Source organism: Aotus nancymaae, unplaced genomic scaffold (assembly GCF_030222135.1).
Source record: "Aotus nancymaae isolate 86718 unplaced genomic scaffold, 86718_ANA_hifiasm-v0.15.2.pri h1tg000025l, whole genome shotgun sequence".
Lineage (NCBI taxonomy): Eukaryota > Metazoa > Chordata > Mammalia > Primates > Aotidae > Aotus > Aotus nancymaae.
In genome coordinates, this window is record NW_026988438.1 from 39519989 (window position 1) to 39533666 (window position 13678).

Sequence of the window (13678 nt, forward strand, 5' to 3'; positions counted from 1 at the left end):
CATAAGCCATCGTGCCCGGCCCCAATCATAATTTTTAAAAACATAGAGAGTGATATTCAGAAACATTTACATATTAAATAAAATAAAGATTAAATACATAAATTTTATAGTCTTTATAAGAAATACTTCCATAGTCTATGCATGCCTATAGTTCTGTAAGGACATAGATCAGTGAGATACTCAGTTCCTCTATTATAATCTGCAGAAAGAAATAAGAGTAGCAATACTGTTATACATATAAATCTTAAAATTAAAAAAATAGCTTCTTAAACCTTTTACTTTCCAAAAGACATTAAAAAAATCTTAATTTGACTGTGACATATCTTTGAAGCATTCTGTTTTGAGAATTTCCAGATCTTTTCATTTCTGTCACTAACAAGCATTCTTTTTAATAATTGTGTAGCTCTTGTAATGCTGTTTTATTTTAAACTGTCATACATATAAATCTACTATTAAAATTCTAGAGGGAAATAATTATAAATTTAAAAATTTAAGTATATACCTAATGACTATTTTTATTTTAAAAATTAAAATGTCTAGAAAGGTTCTAAAACTGAATATGTATTTAATGTGTAAGGCTAATATTGAGAGGCTTATTTTAAAATTAAACAGCTTATCTATTATTTCTCTTTTAATAGTCACAGTCTTTTAGAGTTTGAGGCTGAATTTGTTTGTATGTGTCAATTTAATAGGTATGCTTTCCTGTTTTCCCCCTTTATGTTTGTAAATATAGTTCCCATGAAAAACAGTGTCTGAAGCAGCAGAACATTATTTACTTTGTGTATGTTTTCAAAGAAAAACAAACAAACAAATAAACCTTAATACGAATCTTCACCCAAGATCAAAACTTTTGCTGTCTAAGTAAAATTCAGTATAAAAATCAGTCCTTTTTTTCAAGAACATTCTCAGAGCATCAGGCGTACAAATTAGAGGATATATTTAAAAATACGAATATAAATTGTAGTAGTAGAGGTAAAAATTTGGTTAAGACAAGACACTTTTTCCCCATTTGTAGCCATAAAATTATTTTATACAAACTTTTAACTCTTTATGTTACTATGACATTATCTTTTGCAGAGTTTTCCAAAGAATGCCTTCATTTAAGAAGTAGACATTTATTTTTTATTTTTAAATTTATATTTCATTTTATTTTTTCAAATTTTATTTTAGATTCATGGGGTACATATGCAAGTTTGTTATCTGGATATATTGCATAAAGCTGAAGTTTGGGGTAAGAATGATCCTGTCACACAGATACTGAGCATAGTACCCAATAGTTTTTCAGCCCTTGTCCCCATTCCTCATTCCCTCCCTCCCATCTTTAGTGGTCCCCAGTTACTACTGTTGCCATCTTTATTTGGACATTTAAGATCACCGTTGTGCTTACTGGCTTTTTCCCTTCTTCACTGTGGCTGTCTATAGTGGGTTTCTTTTCCAACAAGGCAAACAGATGTGCAGCCCCGGATTTGGCTTTGGAATATTCAGGAGCCAAAACGAGCGTTTCTCCGATGGCCATAGCTCCATATGCAATTGCAGTAAAAACTCTATTAAAAGATAAAGCATTCAAATCTTAGGTCCATCGATCCATTGTAAAACAGTAGAACTCTAAGTGTAAAGAATAAAGCAGGCACAGGAATATAATCTTTTGATGTAGACAGTACCCCTAACGCTGAAGGCCCAACAACAGTTATCTCTTTAAAAAATTTCTACCACGTGGTTATCATTCCTTGCTCTGTACACCAACATGACCTTTGGAGCTTCGGTAATCTTAAAAATGTCTCTTCCAATTAGAGCCATAGATCAAAGGTCCCAACTAGTGTATATAAAACTTCTTAGCCATCTTGATATGAGGCTTGCTTGCTTGGAGATTTGACAGAGAATTCGACTGACAATAGGAAGAATGAATCTCCAGTAGTGAGATTGGAATTTACACAGTAGATATGATTTTCGTTTGTCTGTTTTGCATATAATGTAGTTAGGACAGATAACTGAAGCAAAATGACTGGTTATCTGGCTGATACGCTACACGATTTAGACAGCAAATCATGGGGATCATGTTTTCCTCAGGTTTCCAAAGCAAAATCTGACTAAAACGACTGAAAGAACTTTGATCTTTTAGGTTTGTTATCGATTTTGATCTCAGTTTCAAAACATGTTAATTATAAAATGGTAAGTATGCAAACGATGTTTGGAAGCACACAGAATACTCACTTGATGGTGGCATAGTTCCTGACCATGGTTAAATACTGTTCTCCCATTTTCTATTTCATTTTGGATATGAAAATACTGTACTAAAATGCAAAACATTGAACCTTAGTAACAAAGCTAAAGGCACAATTAGGCTAAAACTGGAGCAGTGTCACTGGCAGTATTTAAACATTAGGCAGTAAAAGGATGTCACAGAACTCAGCTGCTTGTTTGCCATGCTGGGTAACAGCAAAGTAAACACGTCTGGGCTCCTTGTGAATTTCTTCCTCCATGGGGCCTACCTAAGGGTAGATGTTGATGCAATCTCTTCAGTGACCTAGACCTCAGATCCTGAATCTTGTTGGCTTTACCAAGATCAAACACAATATAAAATATAAAAACAAAAATAACACTAAAATAATTGTAGTTACTTGGTTCTGTGATGTCAAGGCATTTTACTGATATTTACAGAATATGTTTAAAGCTCAAACTGCCATTTAAATTATTTGATACCCAGCTATGAACATCAGAAGTGGTTACTCACTTTAGGTAATCCAATCTGAAGTTTTTTTAAAAAAATGTGGTTTTAATGCGAAGAAAAGTCAGACTGAGTCAGACTTAAGCCTCAGTCTGATCCAAGAGTCAGCAGGTGAGCTGGGAAGATAACTGGATTATGAGTTAGGAGACCTGGATTCTGGCCCCACAGGGGTAGAGCCTTCTCTGAAATCAACAACTGAGAAAATAGCTTCTTCCTATGATTTGAGGTATGCCAAAATCTCTGTCCTAACGTTTCCACTATAAAAGCAATGGTAAGCATTAGACATAAATGTCCATTGGTGGGTGTCCTTGTTAGGTCTCTCTGAAAATGGAAATATTACTAAGAAAGGGAGAAGGGCCTTCAACTTAGAACTTGTGTTTGTGGGCGGTAAATGGTCCAAAGGATGGAGAAGGGCAGAGGAAAAAAGGGTTCAGCAGAGAATGGAGAGTACCAGCAAAAGCCCTGACACTGTTCTGAGTGAGTGCTGAGAGGAAGGTGAGTGGAATGGGGGTTGAAGACCTTGGAGGGGAAGTGTGGACTTTGAGGTGATGGACTATCTGGGGTTGAGTAAGGGACACTAATCTTCTCCACCTCCCAGGTTCAAGCAATTTTCCTCTCTCCACCTCTCGAGCAGCTGGAATTACAGGCAAACACCACCATGACTGGCTAATTTTTGTATTTTTAGTAGAGACAGGGTTTCACTATGTTGGCCAGGCTGGTCTGCAGCTCCTGACCTTGTGATCCACCCTCCTTGGCCTCCCAAAGTGCTGGGATTACAGGCGTGAGCCACAGCACCCAGTCCAGGGACAATAATCTTCTTTGCGATTTTTCTCCAGGTGGATTCTGTATAAAGAAAGGTAGGCCAAGGCCCACACATGGAAAAAACTGGTCTGCTACAGAATTTGTCCTGACCTAATCAGACCCAATTAGCTAGGGTGAGCTAAACTGAAATTCATTTCCACTTAACAAGTATTTATTGTAGAACAACCGGTGCTGTTACTCCATAACATAGTTAATCCAGATCCTTCAAATCTGGTTTAAATTCCTGGAGGCATTTGAACTGAACGCCTAACTCAGAGAAATGTACAGGCCAACCTCTCATGCCACTGTTGGTCTTGAGGAGTTTCATCCATTTAGGATATACAAAGAGGGATAATTTGCTATTATGACGAATATTTTAAAGTTACTAATAGTATATTTATCAAAGTAATAATATACCATGATTTGTCGTATATCTCCTTCATGCCTACAAATAAGACAAGAAGCTGGGCACGGTGGCTCATACCTGTAATCTTAGTACTTTGGGAGGCCAAGTTGGGTGGATCACTTGAGGTCAGATGTTTGAGACCAGCCTGGCCAATGTGGCAAAACCCCATCTCTACTAACAATACAAAAAATTAGATGGTCATGGTGGCGTGCACCTGTAGTCCCAGCTACCCAGGAAGCTGAGGTGGGAGAATTGCTTGAACCCGGGAGGAGAAGGTTGCAGTGAGCCGAGATCGTGCCACTTCACTCCAGCCAGGGTGACAGAGCGAGAGTCTGTTTCCATAAAAACTAACTAAATAAATAAATAAGGAAAAAAAAATAATAAATACATAAGACAAGAAATGTTCCACAGTTCAGAAATGAATTTCACATTGAACTACATCTTAAAGCATAAATATGTAAACTAGGAATATAATAGACCTGAAATTTAACTTCTCTAAATTTATAAATTGTCCATGGAAGAAGAAATCTTATCTACAGTTTATCCTTATATGACACTGACTTTACAGCAAAAATCTGTGGGTTGGCCAGTGGTGAAATGAGGAAGATACTGAGCAGGAAGAGGTCTGGAAGGAGCAGCTCAGCATATTAAGGCCTCTTCCTCCCTAGTTTTATGGGTTCTCCATGAGTTCATGGACCATTTTCACTGCATTCTCGCTACATTGATCTTTTCAAGCATGTCTGAGCAATAACAAAATTCCTTCAACCGTTATTGCTGTTGAGATAAAATTGGAATTTAAGAAAGGTCCTTTGGCTAGGAATAATACAAAACTGCATAGACGTGACTCACCCCAATCTTCACACAAGTGATCCACACAGGAAAACCCTGCACAGTTACTGGTTCAGATTGATCTGTCTCCCCTGAACCCTGCTCTCATATTTAGTACTTTGTAGACCTTTGGTAACTTGCCCTAAGAGGAAATCCAAAGCCAGACTCCCAGGGATCACATCTAAACTTCACCATTAGTAGCTGTATGACCTTGGAAATGTTACTTAACTTTGTATTTGTTTCCTCACTGGCAAACAGGAGCTAACAAGAATATTTGTATCTTATATGGTTGTTGTGATAAGCAAATGCATAAATAATATACAATACTTAGTACAGTATCTGGAACATAATATGTGCTCAACAAATGGAAGTTGTTATTATACCTGTCATAGAACTGAAAGTTAATGGAACAGTTTCTGTTAGAAAATGAACTCTAGGCCAGGCGCTGTGACTCATGCCTGTAATCCCAGTACTTTGGGAAGCCGAGGTGGGAGGATCACAAGGTCAGGAGATTGAGACCATCCTGGCCAACATGATGAAGCCCCGTCTCTCCTAACATACAAAAAATTAGCCAGGCGTGGTGGCGCAGGCCTGTAGTCCCAGCTACTTGGGAGGCTGAGGCAGGGGATCTACTTGAACTCAGGAGGTAGAGGTTGCAGTGACCTGAGATCGCACCACTGCACTCCAGCCTGGTGACAGAGCAAGACTCCATCTCAAAAACAACCACCACCACCAAAAAAAAGAAAGAAAAGAAAAGAAAGAAAATAAGCTCTCACATTTCTGTAGAAATAGATTAGCACAGCAGGTCAGATCACAACTTTCCAAGTCCTTACTCAGTAAGTTTCTTTCTTTGATTAAAAGACAGAGTTATCTTTCCCCATAGCGGTAGTCATTAAAATTATTACCACGCTCACCTGTATATCATCCATATACCACCCAGAGAAGTCTTCCCACCCTAAATCCTTTTCTCAACAGATGGGAGAGAGAAAAGAAGCAACTAACATTTATTTGGTACTTTGGATCTTACAGAATGTTTTCATACACAAGATACTATCTAATCACCTAGGAGATAAGTAGAATGGAAACTTATCATTCAGTGAATGAGGAGACTCCAGCTCTGAAAAATTATGCAATTTGCCCAGAAGCACATGAAACTGTAGGGTTGGAACGTGAGCTGACTTCCTCTGTGTTTTCCCCTACATGGTCTTCCTTGCAGTGGAAAGCTGGCTGGAATGGTCTTTTCATACATGTTGGGGTTTGCTTCCACTTGTCTCCCATTTTAGAATCTTCACAGGGCCCTAGATATCAACTGTCCTTTGATCTCTCTCCTTTAGGTCCCTTCAGTGGTTGATTTAGACTTCTTATCTTGTCCTTGTCTGTCTCTTCTGATAATCTCTGAGAAGGAGCCAGGCAGGAGCTGGGTGGCTACCGTGGCAGCCAAAATGGAAAGAAGCCTTTCTTGTTTTCATTGTTTTGTCTAACCAGCGTTGCTTTCCTAATCGTAACAATGACACTCACAGTTCTTCCCTAGTTGCCCAGCCTCTTAGGGCAAAGATGATGGTACAGGCCTAGCTCTCTTCTGTCCATCCTTCAGTATTTCAAGGTATCAACCAACTATTAATATCCATTGAAAACCCATCTATGTTGCTCTTTTGGTCAATAACCACATTTAATATTGGAAATACAATATGGTTTCTTGTCAAGGACTGCATTTGGTTTTTAAGAGAACTAGGACACACACCCATAACCTGCCTGGTTCTGCTTCTCAGGCAGTGTTCAAAGCTATGGCTTTTATTATTACTGTATTGAAGGCTGTCATGTCTTGATTCTTTCTTACCTATATGCTCTACTTAGCTTCTTGATAATATGGATAGAAAATATGGAAGAAACTCACAGAGACAGACAAAGCTTTGCAGTGGGGAAAGGAAGGTTACAGAAACCTCTCCTGGGCAGGAACGGTTCTTGGTCTGTATGGCAAAAGGCAAGTCAGCTGGAAACTAGCCTAAAGGAACTAACACAAAGAGACAGGAGAAAATAAACTTATTTTGTACTTCTAAATCTGCACATTTATAGTGAAATGACAAATAGAATGTGTTACCAGGAATAACAAAGGGAGAGGTGAGTGTTTTACTATACACATGTGCATGAGAATCTAAATGAGATTTTCTTCTCTTTTCTTTGTTTTCTTTTTCTTTCTTTCTTTTTTTGATGGAGTCTCACTCTGTCACCTCAGCCTCCCAAGTAGCTGAGACTACAGGTGCATGCCATCAAGCCTAGCTAATTTTTATATTTTTGGTAGAGACAGGGTTTCACCATGTTGGCCAGGACGGTCTTGATCTCTTGACCTTGTGATTTGCCTGCCTCGGCCTCCCAAAGTGCTGGGATTACAGGTATGAGCCACTGTGCCTGCCAGCAAGAGATTTTCTAAATGCCTCTACGCCTTGTCTGTAAAGCAGCGGAATGGAAATGATATCATGTTATTTTAAATGCTCATTTCAAAGAATCTTCTACAATAATAGAGATAGAAGTAGACAGCTTCTACCATAAGACATGCATATTGTCTTTTCTTCTTTTAGAGGCTTTTTCCTCTAAAAAGCCTTGCTGACAAACTAGTATTATGAGCACATTAAAGGATTTTGCTGTTAAAACTTCCTTTGTGTATCTCCCTTTCTGAGGCACAATGTCATTTTTGAAAGAGACAGATTACCCATTTTTGTAGTTATAAATTATGCCTTGGAGTAATCTGGGATGTTTGATAAAATGCAGATTTTACATCATACTAGATTTAACACATCAGATTTTGCAGGATTAATTCTAGGTATCTACAATTTTTTGTTTTGTTTTGCTTTGTTTTTGTGCCAGAGTCTCACTCTGTTACCCAGGCTGGAGTACAGTGGCACGATCTAGGCTCATTGCAACCTCTGCCTCCCGGGTTCAAGCAATTCCCTGCCTCAGCCTCCTGAGTAGCTGGGTTTACAGGTACTTGCCACCATGCCCAGCTAATTTTTGTATTTTTAGTAGAAGCAGGGTTTCACCATCTTGGCCAGGCTGGTCTTGAACTATTAACCTCATGATCCACCGCCTTGGCCTCCCAAAGTGCTGGGATTACAGGTGTGAGCCACCACGCACAGTCGGTATCTATAGTTTTAACCAGCTCCGAGATTGATAAGTTGGAAAACTATTGGTTTAGAGAATGGTGCAAAGTGCTTTATAACTAAGGAGAATTTTAGTAGGAAGGAGTTTTCTTTGTAAGCTTCTTTGATTTAGTTAGTTGATGAGACTGAATGCTGTCTGTCATCTTAGATTGTGGAAGGTACAAAGTCTTCTAAGCCAGATATAATTTAGTTTATCTAAAGGGACCTTGTGACGCATTCGTGGTAGTTGGGGTCACATTTGGTATCTAGGACTAAATCCTGTTTGGTGTTGAAGACAAATCTCACCTATTGACATTATGCATAGTGCTGTGTTGCTCTTTTGGCCAATAAACACATTTAATACTGGAACAGAATTCCTAGAGAATCTCTCATTTGTCCATACTCCAAAAGTATGGGTACTCTTATTCTGTCTGTATTCTGGTTGAATGGAACTCAAAAAGGGAGGCTGGGTGTGGTGGCTCACACCTGTAATCCCAGCACTTTAGAAGGCCAAGGCAAGAGGATCACTTGAGGTTTGGAGTTCAAAACCAGCCTGGCCAACATGGTGAAACCCAGTTTCCACCAAAACATACAAAAATTAGCCGGCATGGTGGCATGTGCCTGCAGTCCCAACTACTTGGGAGGCTAAGGTGGGAGAATTGCTTGAACCCAGAAAGCGGAGGTTGCAGTGAGCTGAGATGATGCCACTGCACTCTAGCCTGGGCAACACAGTGAGAATCCATCTCAAAAAAAAAAAAAAGTGATACCAGTGGAGCTCCCTATTTCTTCCTTCCCTTGGGGCACGGGAAACACCAAGGTGGTACTATTCTTTAATTATTAATCTTATGTTAATGGTCCTTCATATGTTCTGACAGTTAAAATGCTTATGTAGCTAGAAGAGGCCCCATTTTAATGAATTTGACTAAAAGAAATTCAGGAACCATGGTCCACCAGCTCAGGGAAGGAATTTTGTTTTGGGGCCTTTTCATTCTCAAATGTTAGGGCTATAAAATAACACTAAGAAGGTCACCTGTTCCATATATATGTGAGGAATCAGCCCAACTTTGAATATTCAAATGTTCGAAAAACAAAGCAAGAATTATTATTATTTGCTTTTGTTGCCAGGCTGGAGTGCAATGGTGTGATCTTGGCTCACTGTAACCTCTGCCTCCCGGGTTCAATTGGTTCTCCTGCCTCAGCCTCCCGAGTAGCTGGGATTACAGGCTTGTGCCACCACACCGAGCTAATTTTTTGTATTTTTAGTAGAGACAGGGTTTCACTATGTTGCCCAGGCTGGTCTCGAACTCCTGACCTCGGCTTCCCAAAGTGCTGGGATTACAGGCGTGAGCCACCATGCCCAGTCAAGAATTATGTAAAAAATAATTTTACAGAAATATTCTATGAATGTTTGGTTACATAATTAATAATAATAATAAATATTGAGTAAGCAAAACCTCTAGTGTCTGAAACCATGAACTTGAATCTGTGCTCTGCTATTTACTGATTATGTAACTTTGATCAAGTTAGGTAACCTCTTTAAGTCTTCATTTTTCTCATCTGTAAAATGGGAATCATAGTATTTCACAGGGTAGTTTAGAGGATTAAGCAGATAATACATGGCAAATCCTTAAAAGATTCAATCAAGGTTTGCTGTTATAGCAATTTTCACAAGTAATGGAATGGTTGGCAGTCTTGAGAAGCCCCTTAAAGGAAACATCCTGACTAGTGTCATTTTCAGGCACGAAAGTGACTGTCATGAATTTGAAGTTGTATCATTCTTCAACTAAGAAATTTTTTGCTTAGTTTTAATCTAAACAAATCTCAGTAGGTAGAGGTAAATTCTCAGTTCCACACATTATATTTTATATCAGCCCTGGACTTAGATCCAGTCCTCTTGCCAAAGCACCTGGTATTAGACATATGGGTGTAGAAAAGAAGAAAATTAGAAAAATTTGTGAAAAACAGACTCTTGTTTTGAAAGTGTGAGGGTGACTTGGGAGGCACATTTCCAGAAATGACTGGACTGCCTAATTATGTACCATTCCAAATCTCCCCCTTAATTTTGATTCATTCATTCAATAAATATTTATTGTGTGTCTATTATGTGTCACCCACTTGTTTTTGGCTTTTGGGAAACATCAGTGAACAAGATAGGTTACAGCCTGCCCTCAGTCTATGCACTCGTAAATATGGAAATGCAAAATATAATTTCATAGAATCATAAGTGTTATAAACAAAACATGGTCATGGAAAAGAGAGTGATGAGGAGGGAGGGATGGGGGAACTACTTTGGACCGTCAGTGAAAGTCCCTCTGAGGAGTGGACTTAGGAGGGGAAGCCTGGATGGTAAGAAAGAGGTAGCCTAGTAAAGCCCTGGAGAATGATCATTCCAGGCAGAGAGAATGGCACGTGTGAAGACTCTGCAGTGGGGAGGTCCAGGGAAAGACATGGCAAGTGTGGGCCTGACAAGTAGTTCACATGGGAGACAGAGGTGGATGAAATTGGAAAGAAACTCAGCAGCCCCATCATGAAGGTCTTTCAGGTCATGGTAAGGACTTTGGCTTTATTTGAATTTCAGTGGGAAGTCCTTGCAGAATTTTAATAAAATGATGGTATTAGATTTGTGCTTTATAAGGTCAATCTGGCTGCAGTGTGGATAATGGATTATAGAGAAGCAAGAGCAGACACAAGGACATTGGTGAGAAGGTAGGCCAGTGGTCCAGGCAAGGCAGGGAGGGGCTTGGATGAGGGTGGAGAGGATGAGAAGAATTTTGGAATTAGAGTCATGAGGAAGCAGTGATTTTTGTGGTGGACAATGGCGAGAGAAGCAACAAGGATGACTCCAACATTTTTGGGCTGAGCAACTGTGTGGATAGTGGTTGGTACTTTGAACTAAGATGGGAAAGTTTTGGGGAAGAGAACTTTTGGGGAGAAAAATCTTAAATTCTGTTCTGAACACATTGAGATATTAGTCATCCAAGTGGAGGTGTCTTGTAGGTAGTTGGATAAGGGTCTTGTGCTCAGGGCAGGGTCAGAGTTGGAAATACACAGAAGGAAGTTATCGGGACACAGGTGGTATTTAAAACTGACAGATTGGAGGAGTTCACCAATGAAAGGATATGGATGAAAGGTTCTGAGAGCTCTAAAGCCCTCCAACACACAGAGGCTTGGCTGAAAAACAGGATCCAGTAAAGAAAGTGGAGGACGAGGGGCCAAGGACAAAGGAGAAAAGCTTAGAGAAGCCTGGAGAAGAAAATGTTTCAGGAAAGAGATGTCAAACGCTACTGAGAGGCCACGTTAGAGGAGAACTGAGAACTGCAGGGGCTGAGTATGGACGGGCGAGATGGAGGTCAGGGGGACCCTGAGAACCAGTCCTTCTAGTGGAGCGGTGGGAACTAAGCTTGACTGGAGTGAATTTAGGAGAGATTGGAGATAGAAGTAGTGTAGAGACCAAGAATAGGGAACCCTTTGGAATTTGCTTTGCTTCAGAGGAGAGCAGAGACATTGGAAATAGATAGAAAGGGACTTATGGTCCTGGGGGACATTTCTTTTTCTTATATTTTTTTATAGGTGTGATTACAAAGCAAAGAAAGAGGAGTGACAGAGAAATTGATGAAAAAAGATGAAAATTCTTCTGTGAGAATTTAGAAAATCATCAAACATTCTACATTAGTATGAATATGTTTAATTGACTTGCTTTCTAGTAATACTCAAAATTACTTATACAGAAGGAACGGGGTCCTGGGGATTTAAGAAGGCTGCAAAAAGTTTAGAGCAACATGAGGAAAACATGTTTTGAGTTTCAAACTATTGGCTTGCAAACAAACTTTTGGAATACAACCAACTTTCAAGCTTGGGACTGCCTGGATTATATTGGAACAAAGGAAAAACTGGCTAACAGGCTGATGAGCTGAATAATTTATGTTATTTCAGGTTTTGTGTCTTGTTAATCTACTTAAGTAATTAGTCTTATGTAATCAGAATGAAGCCCAAGGCTAAATATAATTGTGGTTTATAAGTTTACACAGGCAATAGTGTACACTATTTTAGTGGCTAGGAGAACATAGGACAGGGAACTTGCAATTTCTGTTGAAATTTTATTTTAATTTTTTGAGGCAGAGTGTCACTCTGTCATCCAGGCTGCTGTGCAGTGGTGTGATCTCGTCTCATTGCAACCTCTGCCTCCTGGGGTCAAGTGATTCTCATGCCTCAGCCTCCCAAGTAGCTGGGATTAGCCATGCCAACACACATGGCTAATTTTTGTATTTTTTTTACTACAGACGGTGTTTCACAGGTTGCCCAAGCTGGTCTCGAACTCCTGGCCTTCAGTGATCCACTTGCCTCAGCCTCCCAAAGTGCTGGGATTACAGGCATGAGCCACCATATCTGGGCCTTCTGTTGAAATTTTAAATACAGATATTCTATTTCCATATTCCATTTTATAAGGAAATCTGCTTTCGGGAAACTTCTAAGTGGCTTTGGTGTCAGGTAAGATTTAAGAATACTGGGTTGGTGAACTGTGGACTGTTTTCTTATCAGTGCCTAACAAAGAAACTTCCTGGGACTTTACTTAATGCTTAATAAATAAATCAATACATTTTCATGTGAATAGAAACTAAAAATTATTCCAAGTTATTCTGAAATTACTCAGCTTTAAATGACCTTTGGCTATTTCCTCAAATTGAATCTATACCGAAAATATAAAAATGCCAACAATAAGGATATTGAAAGGAACGCCCTGAGACTTGGGAAACGAAACCCAGAGAAGTGCCCCGTGTGTTCTGCCAAATGGCAGCATCCTTGGAACAGGTGTAATCTCCCAATTCATTATTGTGAAGAGGCTGATACTTGCTTGGATGTGCATTTTTTGGTGGGCTTGTTAAAAATAAGATGTTACTTTTTTGAGTCAAGTATTGTATGGATTTCTCTAGTTTTAAATGTTTAGCAATGACATTTATGATACAGATTAGCAAGATTTTAGGCTTTCAACTCAGAACTTATACTCAGAATTCTTTTTTTTTTTTTAGATGGAGTCTCGCTCTGTCGCCCAGGCTGGAGTGCAGTGGCACGATCTTGGCTCACTGCAACCTCTGCCTCCTGGGTTCAAGCAATTCACCTGTCCCAGCCTTCTAAGTAGCTGGGACTACAGGCGCCCGCCACCATGACTGGCTAATTTTTGTATTTTTGGTAGAGACAGGGTTTTGCCATATTGGTCAGGCTGGTCTCGAACTCCTAACCTCAGGTGATCTGCCTGCCTAGGCCTCCCAAAGTGCTGGCGTAAGCCACTGCGCCTGGCCCAAAGTTAATTTTTCTAATTTAGCAGTTGCATTAGATGTTCCTATAAAATAAAGAAATTCATAATTATGTGACCAGAATTTCAAAATAGAGGCTCCAACCTAATGCTTTGGGAAGAAACAGACTCACTGGGACGCCGCGTTCAATTCCAAATGCATCATTTTTGAAGGGAAACACTCACTTACATGTGTTTCTTGTGTAATATTTGCTTAGCAAAGAATTCAGCTTCATTGATTTACAGTCATACTTTATAAAACCATCTCCACACTGAGAGTTTCATAATGTATCACAAATTCCCTAAGGAATGGATGACAAGAAGGCATATTTTGCCCCTACATTCCCATGTTCTAGTAAGCTGAAGCAGAGAGCAATTCATTTTGGAATTTAATTCAGATTTCATGTTTTATATCAGTATCAGTATTTTACCAGTTATGCTGTACTTTTTATGGAGACTAAATAACAAATATGGTTAGGTTGATTTAATCATTT

The 13678-nt window shown here is 39.3% G+C and overlaps 1 protein-coding gene across 1 annotated transcript in view; it reads right to left on the bottom strand.

The window, feature by feature from the left end:
* The window catches only part of ABCB5 (ATP binding cassette subfamily B member 5), a 112361-nt gene that overhangs the window by 13392 nt on the left and 85291 nt on the right, over nt 1-13678 (bottom strand). Inside the window, exon 23 of the mRNA XM_012447735.2 lies at nt 1388-1544. Within this exon, the coding sequence (XP_012303158.2) occupies nt 1388-1544 (157 nt within the window). The remainder of the gene's footprint in view (nt 1-1387; nt 1545-13678) is intronic.